The sequence below is a fragment of the Lycium ferocissimum genome, chromosome 5, assembly GCF_029784015.1.
Source record: "Lycium ferocissimum isolate CSIRO_LF1 chromosome 5, AGI_CSIRO_Lferr_CH_V1, whole genome shotgun sequence".
Lineage (NCBI taxonomy): Eukaryota > Viridiplantae > Streptophyta > Magnoliopsida > Solanales > Solanaceae > Lycium > Lycium ferocissimum.
The window spans coordinates 72,264,768-72,285,213 of NC_081346.1; the positions used below are offsets into that span (position 1 = coordinate 72,264,768).

General features: G+C 33.8%; 1 protein-coding gene across 1 annotated transcript; it reads right to left on the bottom strand.

Moving 5' to 3' along the window:
- Positions 1 to 59: 59 nt before the first annotated feature.
- On the bottom strand, positions 60 to 11,955 carry LOC132057348 (uncharacterized). Its single transcript, XM_059449912.1, has 17 exons — positions 11,788 to 11,955; positions 11,575 to 11,689; positions 9,635 to 9,680; positions 9,375 to 9,544; positions 9,119 to 9,236; positions 8,937 to 9,019; positions 7,324 to 7,383; positions 6,836 to 7,093; positions 5,735 to 5,831; positions 5,379 to 5,429; positions 5,168 to 5,248; positions 4,746 to 4,817; positions 2,913 to 2,975; positions 1,523 to 1,675; positions 861 to 918; positions 722 to 774; positions 60 to 626 (listed from the first exon to the last, which is right to left on the bottom strand). Exons 2-17 carry the CDS (start codon positions 11,673 to 11,675, stop codon positions 549 to 551), a joined length of 1,542 nt encoding a protein of 513 aa, XP_059305895.1. The 5' UTR covers positions 11,676 to 11,689; positions 11,788 to 11,955; the 3' UTR covers positions 60 to 548.
- Positions 11,956 to 20,446: the final 8,491 nt, after the last annotated feature.

Here is a 20,446-nt window from a genome sequence, read left to right on the forward strand (position 1 = left end):
CAACTTTTATCCTTATAAAATAATACTCTTCTTTCGATGAGAAATGAGATGATTCAACAGAGTCGACCGAAGTATTAAATATAAGCAGACGTTAAAAAACCGAGGAGGTGCTTCACAAGGAGCTAAGAAAGTGACAGATAGTAACATAATGTAAAAAAGTACATTGCAGATGATAAACTGCTAGTACAGAATATAAGAGTTACTGTGTAACAGAAAGGCTGTTTGATCCCAGAGTTTCAATAAGCTTCAAGTAATTGTGTCTTAAACTGGATGAAATAGTCAATATTGGCATTAGAGTTGCAGTTGAGCTGATATTAAAGCTACTCCATTCTCTTTCCATTTTGAGCCCATTATTTTCTCTTGATCATTTTTTTTTCTTTTCTTTCCTTTTTTCTGGTGAATCCATCCTTCTCTCCTTCATTGTCCCGGCAGTCTTTAAACCTTTGATCTCCTTTTTAGCATTTGTAAGTCCATGATCTAGAGGCCATTTTAGGCCCATATAACTTGGATATGCAAGCCAAGAGCAACAACCAGGGCAACTAGGATGGTCACTCAATTTTGGAGAATGCAGCAGGGTGAAATGTCTCGCACAATGACCGAGAAGCAGCTTCTATTCTTGATATATCCTACACAGCAACACACAAATCCATTTAACTTTTTTTTTAAAAAAAAAAACTTCAAAACCATGTCCTAATTGATATCTTGAGCAAGAGGTCATTACCTTCCCTTCAAATGTGATTATAAGAGGTCCTCCTCTTGATTTCCGATAGCCTCCTTCATATCCAATAAAAGAGGTAAAAGTTAATATAACAGGAAGGAGGGAAATGTTGGGCGGGCAGCTGAGCAAACAAATGATTTACCAATGTAAAGATCAGGAAACTGAGCGCAAAGCTTGGACAGAGGTTGAGCAATTTCAACCTGCAATACAGAGTGACGCATAATGATTATGCAGTGGGAAAAAATACGAAAGAGTAGTGTAACGCATAATGATTATGCAGTGGGGAAAAATACGAAAGAGTAAATAACCATTTGTAATGACATTATGTCTCATAACCGAAACTAAATACTAACAGTAGTGGGGAAAAATACCGCTAAGTGATTAGCCATAATGACCCACTCAAAATGAAGAAAACAAACCACAGAAGAAATGAACTGCAGCCAACTATTCTAGAAGGTTATCCAGGAAGTTAATTACTAGGAATGATATTGATGAACAAATAGTTATATTGTTACAATAGGTATCTGTAATGATGAGATAGACGCACATGTATTTCCATGATCAGATAAAACTGTATATGCCTTTACTAATGCCTAAAACTTCAACTAGGATTAATCTTTCTAGAAGAGCTGTTTTATTCAGTTACCAGCTTCCAAATGCTTTCCATACACAGTACAATTGGTTATGAGCAATCCACCATGAAGATATAAATATTGGTTCTACATATGTACATGTGACAGATGGAATCAGATTGATGCCCAACAAAAAACATTCTCTTATATCTAAGGGTTACTGATAACTCACATCAGAAAGAGTTGTTGCGAAGCATTTTGATACAAATGGATCCATCAGCTCCAGGATCCCATTACATTTTGCCAATTCAATCAGACAATCCCATTGCCGATCCAACTCTACAACATTTGTTGCAGTGAGAACAATCACATTATGGCACTTGATCTACACAGGTAATGCACATGGTCAAAAACCTTCTAATACAAGTATCTTAAACAAATAGGTAAGAGGCATCAACCAGGAACATGGTAAGGCATTAAACGGCCCCATGAAATTAAAAGATTCGAGAGGGAAAAGAACAAAGAAGGAAATCGAGGCAAAGACAAGGTAGGTTCACTATCAGTGATCAGCTTTTTACCTTCCAAAGGCAAATAATGTTGGGTCCATCCCTTATTTTAGGGAAGAAAACACTTCCCTTGTTTTGAGGAAGAAAACAAAGGAAGAAAACATCTTCCTTGTATTTGGCAAATTGTCAAGTGCAGTCACCAATGAAAAATATCAAGAATGAAATTTGCTAAACACACCAAATTGCAACACATCCCAAAGAGAGAAAAATCAAGAGAAAAAGAAAGTAGAAGAGAAGGTTTAGAGAATTTTGTGTGGTAAAATTCTTGAGTGTCACATGCCTATTCAGATGTATAGAGTCAGATTCAAAAAAATTGCTGGCCAAACCTTAGCAACAAGAGGAAGAGTCTTTAGAAGATCTATATTTTAGATAATGACTGCAGTGACACAAGCAAAAAGTACGCATGCAGTTAAAACTAAACAAGTCCCAACACTCAAGCCCCCTCATGTTAACAGAAAAACTAGAGGAGGAAAGCTGAAGAATTGTATCTTTTGGCCTAGTCGGATGTAATAGTGTCAGATTTAAAGAACATCATTGGCTGGATGTAAGTAGTATTTTTATCAAGACAAGACAATTAATGACAAAGAACTATACCAACCAAACTATAAATATCGAAACGAGAAATATGCATTTTATATGTGTGGCTGGTTCCTTTGCTTCAAATATAGCTCTTTTATTATGAGGGAAAAAGTCTGCTAGCTGCAACAAGCATTTAATAGATGTTTCGACTTGTCAAAAGAAGACATTGACAATTTCACCAATAAAATGATTTAGCCATGTCGACCCAACTGGATAGCTCTACTACAACAGTAACTATTCTTTATATATATATATATTATATATATACAAAAAAAAAAAAAAAAAAAAATGATTTTTAGCTTGATACATTCAGACTGTTTGGATGTTTTTTGTTGGATACTTTCAAGTAAGTATAAATTAGAATTGATTCAGTGCATAAGTTGGATAGCATTATATATTCTCAGAGATATAGAAAGCAACATAGCTAGAGAAAGAACTTAAAAACAACCATCATATTTCAGATAATGGCCAACATACCAAAGGCACAGGCAGCTGCTCATGATGCAACAATTCTGTAATACCCTCAGGCAACAGCGCCATCTGGAATAGGAAAAGAAACAACAGTTTAACTGTGAGTGGTACTCTGATAATGTAGCTAAAATTGTTCACAAATATAATCATTTGTTCACAAATATAATCATACATCCAATGACAAAAGAAATTTATCAATAAGTATTTTTATATTCCTTGCACTAATTCATTTGTTCTAACAAAATCAGTTCAGGGGCCACAAAGATGTTGCATATATATATATATCAGTGTTGTCAAAGGCGTGCTTAAAGCGCTCTTAAGCCCTGAAGCGAGGCTCAAAACACGTTGAGCGCTTCGCCTCGCTTTATGTGCGCTTCACTGCATAGGTTCCAAGCACAGTGAGTCATCATCAAGGCTCTAAGACATACTATTCCTTGCCAATGAGCCTCTCTTGAAGAGATGACACAAGATAATTGATATTTCACTTTATCATAATGTTTTTACAATTTCTTTGTCCATATATTTGTTATTCATGCTTATTATTATTAGTCTTCGACTAAACATATATATTTGTATTTTTGCACCATTGCGCCTCTTTTCATTAAAGCCCATGCTTTATATGAGTTTGGTTCCTTTGCTTCAAAGCTCTTTTAAGAGGAAAAAAGTCTGACCTTTAATAGATTTTTTGCACTTTTCGCTTTTGATAACACTGATACATGTCTACTTTTATATATATATATATTTTTTTTTTTTTTTTTTTGGATGTTGCATAATTTCAAACTGCAGTTACTGAGATGCATGTTATCATCTCAGTAAATGCATGAAACACATCTGAAAAGACTAATTCATCCTGTAGTACTTAGGAAAGTGATATCTCCAAGCAAAGTTTGTGGAGAAATCTATGGAAAATCCAGCACCAACTAAGGTAAAATGCTTTTTATATTCCTTGCACTAATTCATTTGTTCTAACAGGTGCCAGAAAAGGGCTATATATCAGTTTGACACATGAAGTTCTGAAGAGAAAGGGGCTAATTATTGTTTCCAGATGTCTATCATGTGGCAAACCAAAAGAGACAAATAGTCAATCTTTTTTTTTTTGCACTGCAGATTCACAGCTCAGATATATATTTGGCACCATTCTTTTTCATTATCACAGAGACAAAGTGGACCAGAGAGCTTTTTGCCTGAGCATAACACTGCAGACTTTTTTTTTTTTTTTTGAGTTGTTGGATCAAAAGAGGAGAAGCAAGAGTTAGAAGATCTGGTGGAGGATAATTCGACATTGCATCTGGTGGACTGTGTGGAGAGAGAGGACTAGTAGAAGTTTTGAAGATAGGTCCAGTTCCATTCAGAAAGTTAAGTGGAACTGTATCGTATTTTATTTTTGATGTAAAGAGAAAGGTATAGAAGAAGCAGAACAGCTTGTAGATTTGTTAGGATCTTTGCTTTAATCATTGACTTTGCTTTCATAAGCCCAAGCTGGGTCTCTCCTTTGGTCAAATTTGACAAAAATATTCCATGTGGCTGGTATGTGTTTCTCGCCTTTCATCGAGTGAGATCATCCAAGGGATCGATGGCGTCTAATTGTCAAGTCCAACGGGGTAAATAAGACTACCAATAGTTTAAGTATGCACTGAATAAACTGAGCCAAGTTCAAGCGGATCCCAAGTTATTATACCTTTTACCTTCCAATCAACTCAAAACAGAATGTAAGGAGAAATTTCTTAATACCAGTGCATCAGAAGGTAAGACTGAAGCACCAAACTTACTCTATCGTCACAGGTACGAGGATGCTATATCATTCTTGCCTACAGTATTACTTTAAAGAAAAGCTCTAACCTCGTTCTTGTCACCAGAGCATTTTTCTCCTATGAGGTGCCTCAGATGTTCTTCAAATTCTTCATCAGGAGCCTGTAAAAGAAAGCAACAGAAAGATTTGACACTGAAACATCAGCCAAAAAGCGGAATATCAAATAACATATCCAAAAAATATTTCACAAATAGTCTGTTAAACATGCAGAATGACACAAGGATTAAAATTTTAAGAGAGTTCTGAATATTTGAGAGTATTTAACAGATTATAGTTGTGTTTACATAATATTAAAACTATAATTGAAAACAATATACGCAGCTATAAAAACACATAAATATAGACATCTATGCATCAAATACATTTACCAATAAACTATTTACGTGACTTTACCATCGTAATCTAAATTTGATGTTTGAAAAGAAAGAGTGGGCAAATCCATATTATGTACCATGCGAACACCAAAAGCTTTTGCAACTCCAGCTACAGTCACATCTGAATGCAATGGGCCGATCCCACCAAATAGAAATACCTGTAGGAGGACAACAATTTGAAAACCTTATGCTTAAAGAAGCAGGCAAAATTTTATCACCAACGAGTACAGACATACAAAACTATTTGCAAACTGGTCCACAATATAATCCATATTGATAAATACTTACCATATCATCTGTGGACTTCCATCTCTCTACTTCCTCGGCTACAGAATCTATCTGAAATTGGGAGGATGAGGTTACAAATAGGGACTAAAATAAAATTCAAATTACAAATGTTTAAGGTTCCTCAAACGTTGAACTATCAAGGTGGAAATAAAGGAAAAAGATGCCGCTTAAGGAAAGCAATTACAATGGACTATTATAGCTAACAATTGGCTTTTCCAATGACTCTTTTCCAATAACTAGGGAGATATTTCCAATTAGAAAATGTGAGATTTTTATTTCTAGCTTAGGACTCTTCTTTTAACTGTTTGAACAGTTCAAGTAGGCATTGCAAAGGCTTCCAAATACATATTACTTACATCGTTTCGAGTGACAGTAACTCGCGACACTGCCCAACCAATAGAGTGGAGCTTCTTACACAACATAGAACCCAACTTGTCCTCTACAGTGCCAAACCTGAGCTATGGAACCACGAGAAAGATATATGATAAGCAAGCAGAATCAGAGAGCAACAAATATTAGATTTTAGGATACGGTTACCAGTGTCAAAAAAAATATTAGATTTTAGGTTCAGAACGAATATATATTCACTTGTCTCCAAATTTATTAGTTCTCTCCTCAAATGGCAGACTTTAACATAGAGCAAACTGAAAAGAAAGACTATATTTTGCATTACACTTAACCGCATGGTAAACTTAGACTATATTTTGCATTACACTTAACCGCATAGCAAACTTTTCCTATCGACATAGTATACCAATCAGAGAAAACATCAGCATTGACAAAAGCACAGAAATTTGACAGTGTCTCCTCATGTCCATCTGGTTACCAAAAAGTATGTCAAAAACTATTAACGACACACATCAAAGAACCCAAGGCCTCTGCCCCTCAAGTCCCTGTCTTGACTAAATGCCTTTAGGAAAATTATATCCATTTAACCAGATAAAGAACAGAAAATTTCAAATGAAGTTTTGTAATATGAGATGTCAATGTCCTTTACAATTCACAGTTCACAATATGATCGTTGCATTCCTTCTGGATTGTAGACTGAAAATTTAATTTAAAGGGGGAAATTTCCTCTATAGTTGAGGATAACTTTTTCAAAGATGAGCTCAGATTGCTGGCTTAGGGAGAACTATGTGCTTGCAGAAATTTGATTTGCTAGCAGGAAATCTAGATTCAGTGTGTTTCAAGAACAACTAAAGTACGTTCAGATTCAACAACTTACTTACTTATAATAAATACTCTCAAGTTCAATAATATCTGATCACAAAGAACCAGCAAATAGAATATGTATCATGACAGATCAATTGAAAATTAAAAAGACGAAACAAACTAGAAGACAATATATGGCATAAATTCAACAAAAGTTATCATATAACGAGAAAAAGCCACTTAGAAGAGCATGTCAGCATGATACAAGGATCATCAAAAACAAATGTCAAGCAACAATAACTTACAAAATTTCATCCCCCACAGTAATAATCGAGGCAGTAAGCATGCTACCGGAATTCAAATTCTCCATTTTCAGTCCGTTGCTAATAGAAGACAATTTCCCACAAACCGCAGAAGAGTTCTTCTTTGCTCTTCCAGCTCTTTCCAATCTTCCATCAGCGAGTAAATAGGCAGGTTTAAACTTCTCTTCATTACTGTCGGAGTTCCTCGTGGACAAAAGTGCATTAGGAACAGTATCATGAATGCTCCCGATTGAGGTATACCTACAAGAGCAGTAAAACAAATATATGCTCAAATCAATGGGGGTATCTCCGGAAGTTGGAGTTCAAAGGTATAATTTATGAGTATTGAATAGCACTAATCAGAGCAACAATTTAAGGATACTAGTTTAAAACCCAAAAATTAAAGGGAAAGATTAAGTCATCTTTTTCTGTGTAATTGCAGGATGATGGATCCAAGTGATAAATTTTGAAGTAACACAACAGAAAATTACCCTTGATCATAAAGACTGCAGTACTGAACCTTGCATACCAATAGGAACGCCCATACATCTCTGTCATAACAAACTTTGAAGGTTAGTTATTTTAATTCATACAATAGGAGAAACAAACAGTAAAATGGATGATCGAGGTCATTAAAAATACACAGAAGCATGGCAGATCAAAGAAAAATATTGCTAAAATGAACACCTTCCGTTGAAAAGGCATATAAAACCATGAACAAGGTGAAATAAGTGATGCAGTCAATTCAACAAGGGCGGGTTATTGAAAGAAAATGTCAACCACATGCTAATAGTTTGTTAAGAAATGAGTTGACTAAAATGGGTGAGGGAGGGACCGGTATGCTAGGACACATCTTCAGCCTAATCTCTCTATTCTTTAACTCTTTCCACCATCCACCTTCTCCCTCAATTGAAAGCAACTATTTTTAGAAAATCAAGATAACCAACCAAGGACATATGCTGGCCCTTCACTTCTTTATAAGTGCAATTCACTGATAAGGAAAAGAAAACATGCTATTATGCCTTGACACTGGATTGGCCCGGATATCACGATAAGTGGTCGATTGGAACCATTAGCAAAATAGTCTTATGCTTGTCAATTGCTGCATTTTAATCAATTAACATCCTATGAGTCTGTTAAGCACCTATCCCTAACATAACACCAAAGTCCAAACAAAGACCAACACCAGTCCCTGATATTATATTAACGTTGTCCTTTGTAGGTATGCAGCAAAAAGATTGATAATCAACAAACTCTTCCTCTTTTTCCTTCCTAATCTCTACGACCCTGTCTTTCTGGGGTCCTGTTCTTCATTCATTTCATCAGAAAAGCAGCTCTTTTGTGCATCAATGCCTCAAAAGTGCTATCTTTAATACTTAAGTACATAATTGTTCCCCTAAATTAGAGTCAACCAACTTACTAAAAAGATAGTTCAAGTTAACCATTGTCTACTCTTAAAATTTTCTTGTTAACTCCATTTTGGACTAATTGATTTAAACCCTGTTCTACATATACAAGTATACAACTCTGCTTTCTTATGCTCCTTCAGAAAATAAGCTTTAACCTCAATCAGATTGTCAATGGACTTAAAAGCCAGTATTGCACTTCAAATCTCCAATTCTGCGCTATAAATACTTCTAACAGACAACTTACTTCAACAACCAAAAAAAAAAAATATTCTAACAGTATTTCCATGAAAATCATGGAGTTCACTTAAATGTCAATATCTACAGTATATTAACATTAATCTAGAAAAGATTTTTGTCGTCTCTTTTCACATGAAAATGGTGAGGTATGATGATAATTAATATCCTACTTGAGTTCATGTTTTATAGCATCAAAAAGTAAGATTGAGAACCGCTAGATTTTCTCTTTACTTCCTCTTTTATTTGCAATTTGCATATGGTGAAGTTAAAGATTATTTACTTTCATCAGGTGAAGAATCTTAGTTTGTCCATCCGTCATTATAATGTTCAATATGCTAATAATTAAGAATAACTTTCTAGCTGTAATACTCGCTTAATTTATAATACAGCTTGATGAGCAATCAATTTCATTAACTTCTCTTGCATGTGTATAGAGTGTATATGAAGCATAGTCAAACCTGTATGACCAGTCCAAAATTGGGTTCACCCTCATGAAAGGTGGCCACCCAGGTGAGCTAGGTGAAAATTGCTCTTGACCTACCTGCAAAGTAACGTTCCATAAGCAGTGGTCAGCGACAAATCATATTGGTCTAGATTTAGAAGGTTATTGACTAGTTGGAATAGTTAACTAAATATTTACTGCAGTAGGATCTCCGATTCGGACACCAAGAAAAATAGCTCGGATTGGATTAGCCTTTAGCAGAGCCTCTAGACCTGATTTAAAATCAAGTCTAATAATATCCATTTGTATGTTGTAACTGCAAGAGTAGGGTTATCAAGTCAAATTGTTAATAAAGGAAATGACATCATATACAAGAACACCGTTGAACCAGCTTCTTTGTATGAAATTTCATAGGGGAAGGGGAAGGGGAAGGGGTCGAGGTAAACTAGCATACATGGATGCAGCTTCGTAGGTAAATGAGTTGATTTCAGGGAAAGCAGATGGGCTCTCGAAATATATTGTTCGTATCGGGAATGTCTTTCCACCATCAGCTGCATCTCCTCCTGAATTATTTTCTTCAGCTTGATGCAGAAAACAGCCTGCCCTCAGCAGGTGAAGCAAAACCTGAATTACAAAAATTCATATATTTGGTCAAATATAATGAAAAACGAATTATTTAGACCTTCAACACCAAGAAACGCATAAAGAACTTACGGTAGAATCTTTTCCTCCATTAAAGCTCAACGCAACCTCTTGTACACTGTTAAGTGAGAGACATAATCAATGTCAAAAAGAGGAAACTGAAAAATGCTTAGACATAAGCAATGTCAAAAACTGGAAACTGAAAAGGGAAGAGTAATGGTGATATAGCTCTCAAATCAGTTCATGTTCCTAAGACGCAAGTCCCTCCTTCCTGTATTGTCTAACCCACTGTCTTTAGCCTATTTTTTGAAGGAGAAAAATAAGGACCACTCTCTCTCTAAAGACAAAATACACTCCTCCATTTCAGTTTGTTTGTCTTACTTTCCTTTTTAGTCTGTTTAAAAAAGAATGCCACTTTCTATATTTCGTAATCTTTACACCCAAAATTCTACATGGCATTAAGACCATGAGATTCAAAGGGCATTTTGGTACATTACACACATCTTTAGTTTATGACAGCAAGATTCAAAAGTCTTCTTTGTACCTTAAACTCCGTGCCAAGTCCAATTACAAACAAATTGAAACGGATGGACTACCATTTTCCAAAAGTCAACTTAACATAAATATTACTACTATTCTGTATTTTTACGCGACACTTTTATATCTTTTCAAATAGTGGACTTAGTTTCACACTTAGTTACTCGGACTCTCCTAAAATGTCGTTGGGTGCGTGTCGGATCCTTCAAAAATAGTGTACACGGGTATGGCAACACTTTCGAAGAGTCCGAGTAACTTAGGTTTCACATGTTTCTGTCAAATCTAAGCATAATAACTCATCCAAATATCCTTCCCTTAATATCTGAGAAATTTCAGCTAGGTCAACGGCACAGTTGAGGTGCACGCAAGCTAAGTATAACTTATTAATAACTTCATATAAAACTTTGTGCATGTTTTTGCTCAGCCAGCATAATATAAGGCTCTAACAATATAATTTGTTCTAATATCACAATTCTGTGAACTTGAAAGTGATTAATATGCTACACTCCCATCCAGAGCAAAATAATTCACATTGATTTTTTTTTAACTGACACAACTTAAAACAGATTAATAAAGTGAATCTACATTCACTGAGAACTCTCGAAATCCGAACTATGTCATATAAATTGGAACGGATGGAGTACTATCTGCAAAAGTCAAAATCTACCATTTTCCAAAAGTCAACTCAACATAACTATTACTCCTATTCTGTATTTAATCTAAATACAATAACTCATCCAAATTTTCTTCCCTTAATATCTGAGAAATTTCAGCTAGGTCAATGGCACAGTCGTGGCGCACCGACACTAAATATAAACTTACTCCCTCCATTCCATAATAAGTGGTGTTTTGGGATTTCAAGAAGAAATTGATCTTATTCTTCCAAACTTACCCTTATTTATAATCAAGAATCATTAAGTAGCTTTTCTTTTTCCTGGCATTAATTAAGGGTAAATCAGTAAAAACCCTCATAATTTTCTAGGAGTCAGCAATTTCTTAAGGGGGTGTGCATAAGCTAAAAACACCACTTATTATGAAACAGAGGGAGTATTAATAATTCAATAACATCAAAATAAAAAGTGAAATTTTATGTATTTATTGCTCACACCAGCATAATATAAAAGTTCTTAACAAAATAATTTGTTCTAATATCACAATACTATGAACTTGAAAACTTAATTAACTCACCCCCCCCCCCACCCTTCTGTCCACAGTTCGGATTTCGAGAGTCAAAACAGTTTAATTTTTACCGTGAATTCAGGCATGAAATAAAATTCACATATATGGAAACTACGTAAAAAAAATACTATCAGTCACAATGATTCGACAATTCAAAATAATTCACATTGACTTTCTATAAATTACACAACTAAAAACAGTTCAAATTGACTAAATTAACTGACAAAAAATGTATAGCAACAAACAACACATAAAAATACATAAAAAAATTGATGAATATTTTGGAATATACTTACGGATAAAGAGCAAGTGCTCTTTTAATAACATAAATAGCATTATTATACTTAGTTTTCAATCTTCTATCATCACATTCACTAATTGCTTTATCGATCTCCATAATCTTGAACCCTTCTGCAAAAAATTAAAACCTAGATTTAGAAGAAGAAGACAAATCAAGGACTAAAATATTACAGAAACAAGAAATTGAAGGGTTTAATTGAAAATTTTACCTGAGGTTTTGAAGGGCTCAAATAGAAATGAGATTTAGAGATTGAAAGATTATATAAAAGAATGAGCTCCACAGATTATATATCTGTTTTTTTTTTTCCTTTGTTTGGCGAAAAACCAAATAATGTAAAGAGACAAACAAGAGAAGACTTATATTGGATTTTGCTTTGTTTGTTTGCTTATAAAAATGAGTAACGTTTCTTAATTAATGGTAGACAAGAAGAAAGATGGCTAATGAATTATATATTCATGTTTCCACATGATAACGGTCAGGGTCATAATTCAAAGTAGTACTCCACTACACATACATTGAATAGTGCCCTTTTGTAATCATGGTATTCGGGTCAACTTAGTTGTATGTATCCCACTAATTTCATGAAATATCATTTTGTATAAGCATAACGAGTAACTCTAATTTGAACAGGTATCAGAAACTCTATATGATGCTCCTGATGGAAGCGAATCTAACATCGGAATGACAAAAAATGAAGGGCTTAATAAAGTATAGGATAAATTTGGGGTGTCGATATGGCGTATTAGCACGACAGACAAATCGGGGTGCTGGGTCAACTTACGTTGCATGTGACTAATTTTATTAAATAGGTGTTATTTCCTACAATAGCACAAGTTAACGGGCAACTCTGGCTTGAATATTAGAGGTATGGGAATAAAAATTATGTGTAACGCCTCTGATGAAGAGTGGATTAATACCGACTATGCAAGCAAAACTTCTGAAAATAAGGTGCCCGTGACAACTTAAGCGAATCTCACGTGGAAATGGAATAGGAAAGTGTTGAAGGGGCTTTATAAAAAGTATAGCACTCACATGATACACGCTTTTATGGCTCGACGCGGCGTAGCGCGAGAGAGAAATTCATATAGGGTGAGTACAAAGTGTCATTTGGCTTGAGTTGTGATGCTCTAACTTAGACAAAAAAAAAAAAATCATCCAATATTTTTACCTAGGCAGAGATTGTTGGATTATGCATATTAAGCATAACTAAAACAATGGATTTTCTATCCATGTTTCCACATGACAGTGGTCAGGGTCACAATTCAAAGTTACTCCACTACACATACATTGAATAGTGCCTTTTTAAAAATGGTGGTGCTCGGTTCAACTTATGCTGCATCTATTAAATTCATAAAATACACAAGTTAACGGGTAACTCTAGCTTGAACATAATAGGTACTAGTGTGTAACGTCTCTGACGAAGAATGAGTTGATAATGAAGGGCCAAGTAAAATTTCTAAAAATAAGGTGCTGCGATAACTTAAGTGAATCTCATATCAAAATGGAATAGGAAAGTGAAGGGCTTTATAAAAAGTATGTGGTGCCCTAAACTTACTCCTTTTTTCCATTTTGGCACCTCAACTAAGTGTTGTTCCTATTAAACCCGTTCTCAAGTGTGTCTATCAAATACAATCCGACTTACATAGTATTCCATCTTCAATGTAGCAACGTGCTAATATATATATATATTCTAATTTGATTATGCCATCTTTTAGCTAAGATTAGCAGCAATTGAGAGGGGGAAAAAGAGTAGCTTTTAATTAGTGGCAGTGGAAAAATGAGCGTAACCAGCAGAAACTGACACATTCATGACCTAAACAATAGCTTACCACATATCTAAAATATTACTCCACCTTCAATGTAGCAACATGCTAATATATATATTCTAATTTGATTATGCCATCTTTTAGCTAAGATTAGCAGCAATTGAGAGGGAAAAAAAAGAGTAGCTTTTAATTAAAATTTGGCGGTGGAAAGAACCGTAATCAAAAGAAACTAATACATCCATTACCTAAACAATAGCTTACCACTTTCATTTCCCCAATTTAATTTATGCTTCTAATAAAACTCAGGTTTAGAGGTTTGATAGACACACTTGAGGACGAGTTCATGGATTCAATAGGAACAACACTTAGTTGAGGTGTCAAAATGAAAAAAAAAAAAACACACACACACGTTTAGGGAGCCGCATATGCATTAAAAGTTAGTACCTAATAATTTTACCTCCGCAGAGAATTTGGACTATGAACATTAAGCATGGCTAAAACAATGAATTTTCTATCCGTGTTTCCACATGGTAATGGTCAGGGTCAAAATTCGAAGTCCTCCACTAAACTTGATTTTCTTATCACATCAGTCATCACATTGAATAGTCTTCTCTTTGTTGCTTTCTTCTTCTTCTTCTCCTTCACTAAATTTTTGGACCATGAATATTAGGCATGGGATGACACAATGACTTTATAATTAACAACCATTAGTCCATAGAGATAGTTCTACGTGAATGGTTGAGATTAATTAGTCCGAGTTCTGTATATTGTGACACTTCTAATCGACCAACTCCACCAAGATGTTCAAGGTTATGAGAAATGTCAATGTTTTTATGAGAAATGTCAATGTTTTGTGTTTTTGTTTTGTTATTTCACTTAGATGTCCAATATCCTTTTTAAGATCTTGATTAATTCGGATTCGCATAGCATAAGGCTTATTAAAGGAAATGCACACTGTACCGGGTCTTTTTCATAATAGTCTTGTCTATGCTTGCTCGCTTATATTATCGGTCCAATATAAAGGAGGAAAGCTGCAGTAGGTTGGCACTCACCTTAAAACTTGTTAATTCATGATGAATTCTCATAATATAGAAAATTATGACATGAGTTAAGCTTAAATAAAATAATAAAGAATTGAATAACCGATACCTTTTTATAAGATTGAGGCGTTCATTATTATAATATTCTTTTGTTGCTTTCTACGTCTTCTCTCTTTTTGGGCTATGACTATGAATATTAAGCATGAAATGACACTATGACTTTTATAACAACCATAGTCCATAGAGATAGTTCTCTATATATGTTCTGACATTTCTAGTCTACCAACTCCACCAGAATGTTCAAGTCATGAGAAATGTCAATGTCTATAATGCAATAAGTTGGGAATGTAGGTTTTAGCATGCGGCTCAAACAGAGTATTGTATAAAAATAAAAACTAGAACTTATTAGTTATTAATGTTAGAGATCTACAAAGTTCAAAATTTAAATCTATCCCTCACTGTAAAAAATTCTAAACTTATAAGTCAAATTCATCTCAGATTATACCCACCTGTTATACTGAATGTTCGAAACTGACTCCTACCTCATTAAAATCTAAAAAACTAAATATATGAATGAGGCGATATGAAATTTATCCCCCTCAAAACATTAGTGACCATTTTTTTCGAAAGATAAACTATTACTAAAGACCATAGAAATTGCTATTCTCAAATACTAACCAGTACTTAATGGGAAACGCTTTTGAGAATACATCTTGATTCTTAAATTTAAAAAATAATAATAGGCATGGAAGGAAAAAAAAAAAAAACTAATTTACATTGACTAGGAAATTTGAGTTAGAAAGTCAATAAAAGTGCCCTAGTTGTTAAGACAACAAATTTAGGATAAATATCTTCTGTTAACTAATTTGAAAAATATCTTCTACCAACCTTCCAGACTAATTTAACTTCTTATTTAACTTTCTTTTACCCACATTGATAGCAGAAATAAGATAGAGAAATTGAGATAACTTTTTATTTATTTTAAATTATTAGAAAAATAAAATGCTCATTGATTAGATAAACTAATATTTATGTTATGTTATTCCATATTTTCTTTATTTATTACTCCTTTTCGCTGTAGGGTATCCGGTCTAACCAAGCCAAAATTTAATACAATGAACTTTTACCATTACAAATAGGTAAGGTTTAAGCAATTAATCCTAAACTTGTTGAAGAGAGTAGTGCATTGCACGTGTATTTCAAGATAAATTTATAACGTCAATTAAATACAATATAAATTTAATCGCAGACTTAATTTGGATATTCACCTTATCTCATTAAATTTGGGATTATTTTATCCCACCTCCAGATGGGATAAATTAGTCTAAGGATTATAATTAGGGGTGGCAAAATCATGCCCAACCCGCCCAACCCATCCGGTGTTTTTACGGGTTGGGTCATGACCCATTTGTTGAGTTGACCCAATGGGTTGAACCCGAAATAACCCATCAAACAATCGGGTCAAAATGGTGTAACTCGCCGGGTCAAAATGTAACCCAACCCAAACAAGCAAAGAATTTTAGAAAATAAAAGTATCACTCTCTTATTATTTTTTATCCACTTATTAATTGACTGCTAACTCACACTGTGACACCCTCAAACGCATTTTTTTTTTGGTTTCCCATCCGGTGTCGAGTACCCGCATTGGGGCCCGACTAATCCGGATTCGTGCCGGGTAGTCCCACATTGGGGAGCAAAGCACTCCCTAACAAGGGTGACTCCGTACCCAAGGAGGCTCGAACTCGAGACCTCTTGGTTAAGGATGGAGTAGTGTCAGCCACTACACTACAACCCTTGTTGGTCCTCAAATGCATTTTATTAGCTCCGTATCATAATCATCTTAATCACTACTATTATTATTTGACTAGCAAATGAATAGCTGAAAGAGGAAAGATCTTTTTTTATTTATTAAACTAGAGAATATTCCTTTAGTTCAAACTCTGCTTATATGCTCCTAGTTTGATTTTAATAATGCTAACGGACTGAATGAAGATGGACAACCAATAAGTAATTAGACTTTATTTAAGCTATAAAAAGCATCAAACTTTTCCAGTATTTAACAAAAAATCATAATATATGGATTGAAGTTGGTAACTTAACTTTTTCAAGTGATTTTACAACTTTAATTATAAGATAAAAGGATTTTAGCCAAAGAAAACTGCATTAAAAGTTAAAACAATTACCATTCCTGATTTTATCATATTTGTCAGATATTTTTTTAAATGAGTTAGTTCTAAAGCTTATATTTAATATTCAATACTCAATAATGAGTTAGTTAGCTTGTTTCAACTCTTAAATTAGTGTTTGTCCACGAATACAAGTGAGGAAATGTTTAGATTAAGTTGGGCGGGTTGGGTATAACCTACTTTTTAACCAATTTTGACCCAAGTGTATCTAGGCTAGGTTGGATTTTGACCCATTAATTAAATTAACCCGTTTTGACCCAACACAATTTGACCCCACCCGCCCATTTGTCACCTCTATTGAGTATTTTAAGTATTGAGTTATAGTGCTAACATGGGGGTTTGCTACTTATTAAAATTGATAAAAGATTCTTGTTTGATCAATTATAGCTACATATTTCAAAGCGTTGTTTTGGTCTGTAGTGTCCAATTTTAGTAGGATTTGGGTGATAATGAATTGAGACTCAAAACTTTTTCATCCTTTGTTAACAATATATTTCAGATGTACTTTTACACATCTAAAACGAAACTGCAAACCTCTGTATTTGCCTAGTTTTGAAGGAAAAAAAATTGAACATTTGGTAAATTTGTTCACTTGAACTTCATGTATAGCTTGAAGTTCAACCAAAAGTGTCGTAAATTTGGCCTTGGCGAGCCAAACTTCAAGCAAAAGTATTTGAAGTTTTGGCCTTGGTGAAGCCAAACTTCAGACAAAAATATTTAAAATTTTGGCCTTGCCAAGGTCAAACTTCATACACGAATGCCTAAATTTATTATGAAATTATTACATTTATAATTTTTTACAAAAATATATAATATGTGCCTTCCCCCGTTTATTGCAGCTAGGTGGGCTTTGAACTCAGAATATCAGTAAGAGTAATTGCACGGTTTGTTCTTCAAATGGACTGGTCTTTAATTTTTGCGCTTCAAAATCGAACTTATACCTAGCGGGGAAAAAGTTTTTTAAGGGTGCTGGCATATTTTGTGGATATTATGATAGGTAACTTATGCCCCTTTAGGTATAAGTTCTATTCTAAAGGACAAAAATTACAGACCAACCCATTTGAAGGACAAAAATTCAGGACCAGCACAAAATAAGGACAAAAGTGCAAATGACCCTATTAGTAAAGGCCTCAAGCCCAAACATATCTAATCAAGTGTTAAACTCTCAAGAGTAGTCACTAGCAGAGTCTTTCTATTTTGCAGATTTTTTATTTGGGCCATTTGCGCTTTATCCTTATTTTTGCCCCTCATGAGAACAATTTTTTTTTTTTTGGCATAAATTTATATTTTCGCATTATAATATCGTACGAGTTATATCCGCACCCTTAAAGGACTTATGCCCACTATGCGTAAGTTCGATTTTAAGGGCTAAAATTAAAGATCAACCCATTTGAAGGGAAAACCGTGCAATTTCTTCTTTTTATTTTTCCGAGCGGCATCCCGAGTTCACGACAACACATGACTTTCATGGTCATGGCTTGTGGTAATTTTTTTTTTTTTTTTTTAGAAATTATGCTCACCGATCACTTTTTGGTTCTGCCTTTGAAAAATAATCATAATCGTGGAAATTACTATAACAATAATTATCTTTCAATTATAGAGACTTAAAAAATGGCTATTTTAAAATTCACCCACATTTTTCAGATGCAATGAAGACGAAATGTAGTATTTGCGGAAATTAAAATTACCAATTCTTTGATAGAAAATGATCGAGTAACTAAGTAGTCATATCGAAATAGATAAAGGAAACAAAATCTTATCTATTTTCTAATATGATAAGAATTCTAAGAATCACAACAAAAGAAAGTTCTTGAACGCAAAAATTATTAAGAAAAGGAGAAACATATGCATAAATATGAGTTATATTTTTCTTCACCTTTGCTTGAAGATGAGGTTCATCCAATGAAAGAGGAAAAAGACATAACATCACTATCAAGTCAAATTGATAGAAAATTGAACTCATTTGGTTACTTCATTAAGAGGACACCATATTCACTGCAAAAAAAAAAAAAAAAAAAAATATATATATATATATATATATATATATAGTAACGAACTTCATCGCTAATTAACAATTGATTTTTTTTGTTTAGCTATAAAATTTGTTCGTCGCTAATTCCTATTTTTTAATAGTGAGTCTATACTGGGGATCTTTTATTCCTTCGTTAGTTCTTTTCAAATCCATTTGTGAAAAGTCACAAGAAGGTGCATGCTTTTGCCACCATCACTATTAAAAATTCAATATCTTTTGACGCATATTTCTGCCAAAATTCCGTCGATAATCAATAATTTCAGACGATATTCTGACTAACCTCCGTCGGAAAAGCCATTGGAATTGCGACAAAAAAATGTTCCGCTGGAAAATTTCGTATGAATTTGGTGAATTTCTAGTAATGCCTATTAATGATGATGCTAATAATATTTTTCTACGAAAATTTGCGCTATCACACCTTTTGTTATCAATAATATCATTTCACTTTATATGCTGTTAATTGCTCTAAGAAAATTGGCACCATGTCGCCATCACACCTTTTGTATTCAAGAATATCATTTCACTTTAAAGTTATCTTTTGACGCATGAATTTGATGTTTTTTTAATGATGCTACATGCAATTACCATCACCATGGCCACCCAAATTTGATTGATTCATGCAAATTGCTTATGAAAATTAAACACTAGTTCCAAATGAAACTTAGTGAATGTTAACTTCCTATGTGGATCTTTTGTTCCTTGATTAAATCTCTTCAAATATATTCATGAAAAGTCAAATAAGGTGTGCATGTTTTGGCCACCATAATAATAATGTTGATTTATGCAAATGTCCCCTTTTTAGGTCATTGTTTAGATTTGATTCCTGTTTTATCCAAATATAGCCCTTAGAAAATTATCCTTTCGAACAATGTTAGACTTGAGTCTAATATTTATTCATATATTGATCAGCCTTATAGATAAAATATTATATTGTATATAACCTAACATTTACATTAATTTACAAAATCTTAGATCGTGGTTTAACATAATGTTTTCTCATCAGATTTTAGTTTACTCAAAATGGATCTTTAAATCGTGGTTAAAAGATAATAAGTTGTACGAGGAATAAAAGGAGAGTCATTTACTAAATTGTTGTCGTAAAAAGGGAACACCGACGAAAATTTCACTGTTATGCTTCTAATTGGTTCAAAGTAAATTGGCACCATAGCACCTTTTGCTATCAAGAATATCATTTCACTTTAATAATTATTACCTTTAGAAACACGAAATTGGTGTTTTCTAATTTCTATCATGTTGCATGAAATTGACATCGTGTGTCCATCGTCTTTCAGTTATAACCCACTCCCGAAATTGATTGATACATGAAAAATTCTTATATATCCACCATTTACTTTCAATTTACTACTAGCATAACACTAGTTCCAAATGAGAATTAGTGAAATATAGACTCCTATCTTGAATACGGTTATATATGTTTTTGTCTGTTTTTAGAGGTTCCATGGACCCTCTAGGTTAGGTTAGGAAACAATTGGTGTGTTTTAAAGGGTATTGATCTAACGTACTATAGTGTTTCTTCTTTTTTTATTGTGGAAATTATCTCTGTTTGGTAAACCTTGATATGCATCTTTGTATTATTTCTTTTTCTCTTTGCTATATGTGTGTAATTATTTGCCAGTTGACCACCGATACCTGGCAGCAGTAAAATTATTTCCTTTTTCTTGGAAATTCAAAGTGGATTTGCAACTTCTAGGTAGATTATCTAACCTCTAACACATCCAAGTGAGTGTTTCTCTACTTTAATACAAATAATGCAAATAATTTCATTTTCAAGAAAACGTGCACTTTGCATTTTTGGACAAATAAATCCCTCCCAAAGGCATTA

What these genes read in the sequence shown, in the direction of transcription:
- LOC132057348 (XM_059449912.1), bottom strand. Translation starts at nt 11,675, where the DNA reads ATGGAGATCGATAAAGCAATTAGTGAATGTGATGATAGAAGATTGAAA. An exon ending in ACTGTGGGGGATGAAATTTT is followed by an intron (nt 5,832 to 6,835) that starts GTAAGTTATTGT and finishes TCCATAGCTCAG; the next exon opens with GTTTGGCACTGTAGAGGACA. An exon ending in GCTCTGGTGACAAGAACGAG is followed by an intron (nt 2,976 to 4,745) that starts GTTAGAGCTTTT and finishes TTCCTATTCCAG; the next exon opens with ATGGCGCTGTTGCCTGAGGG.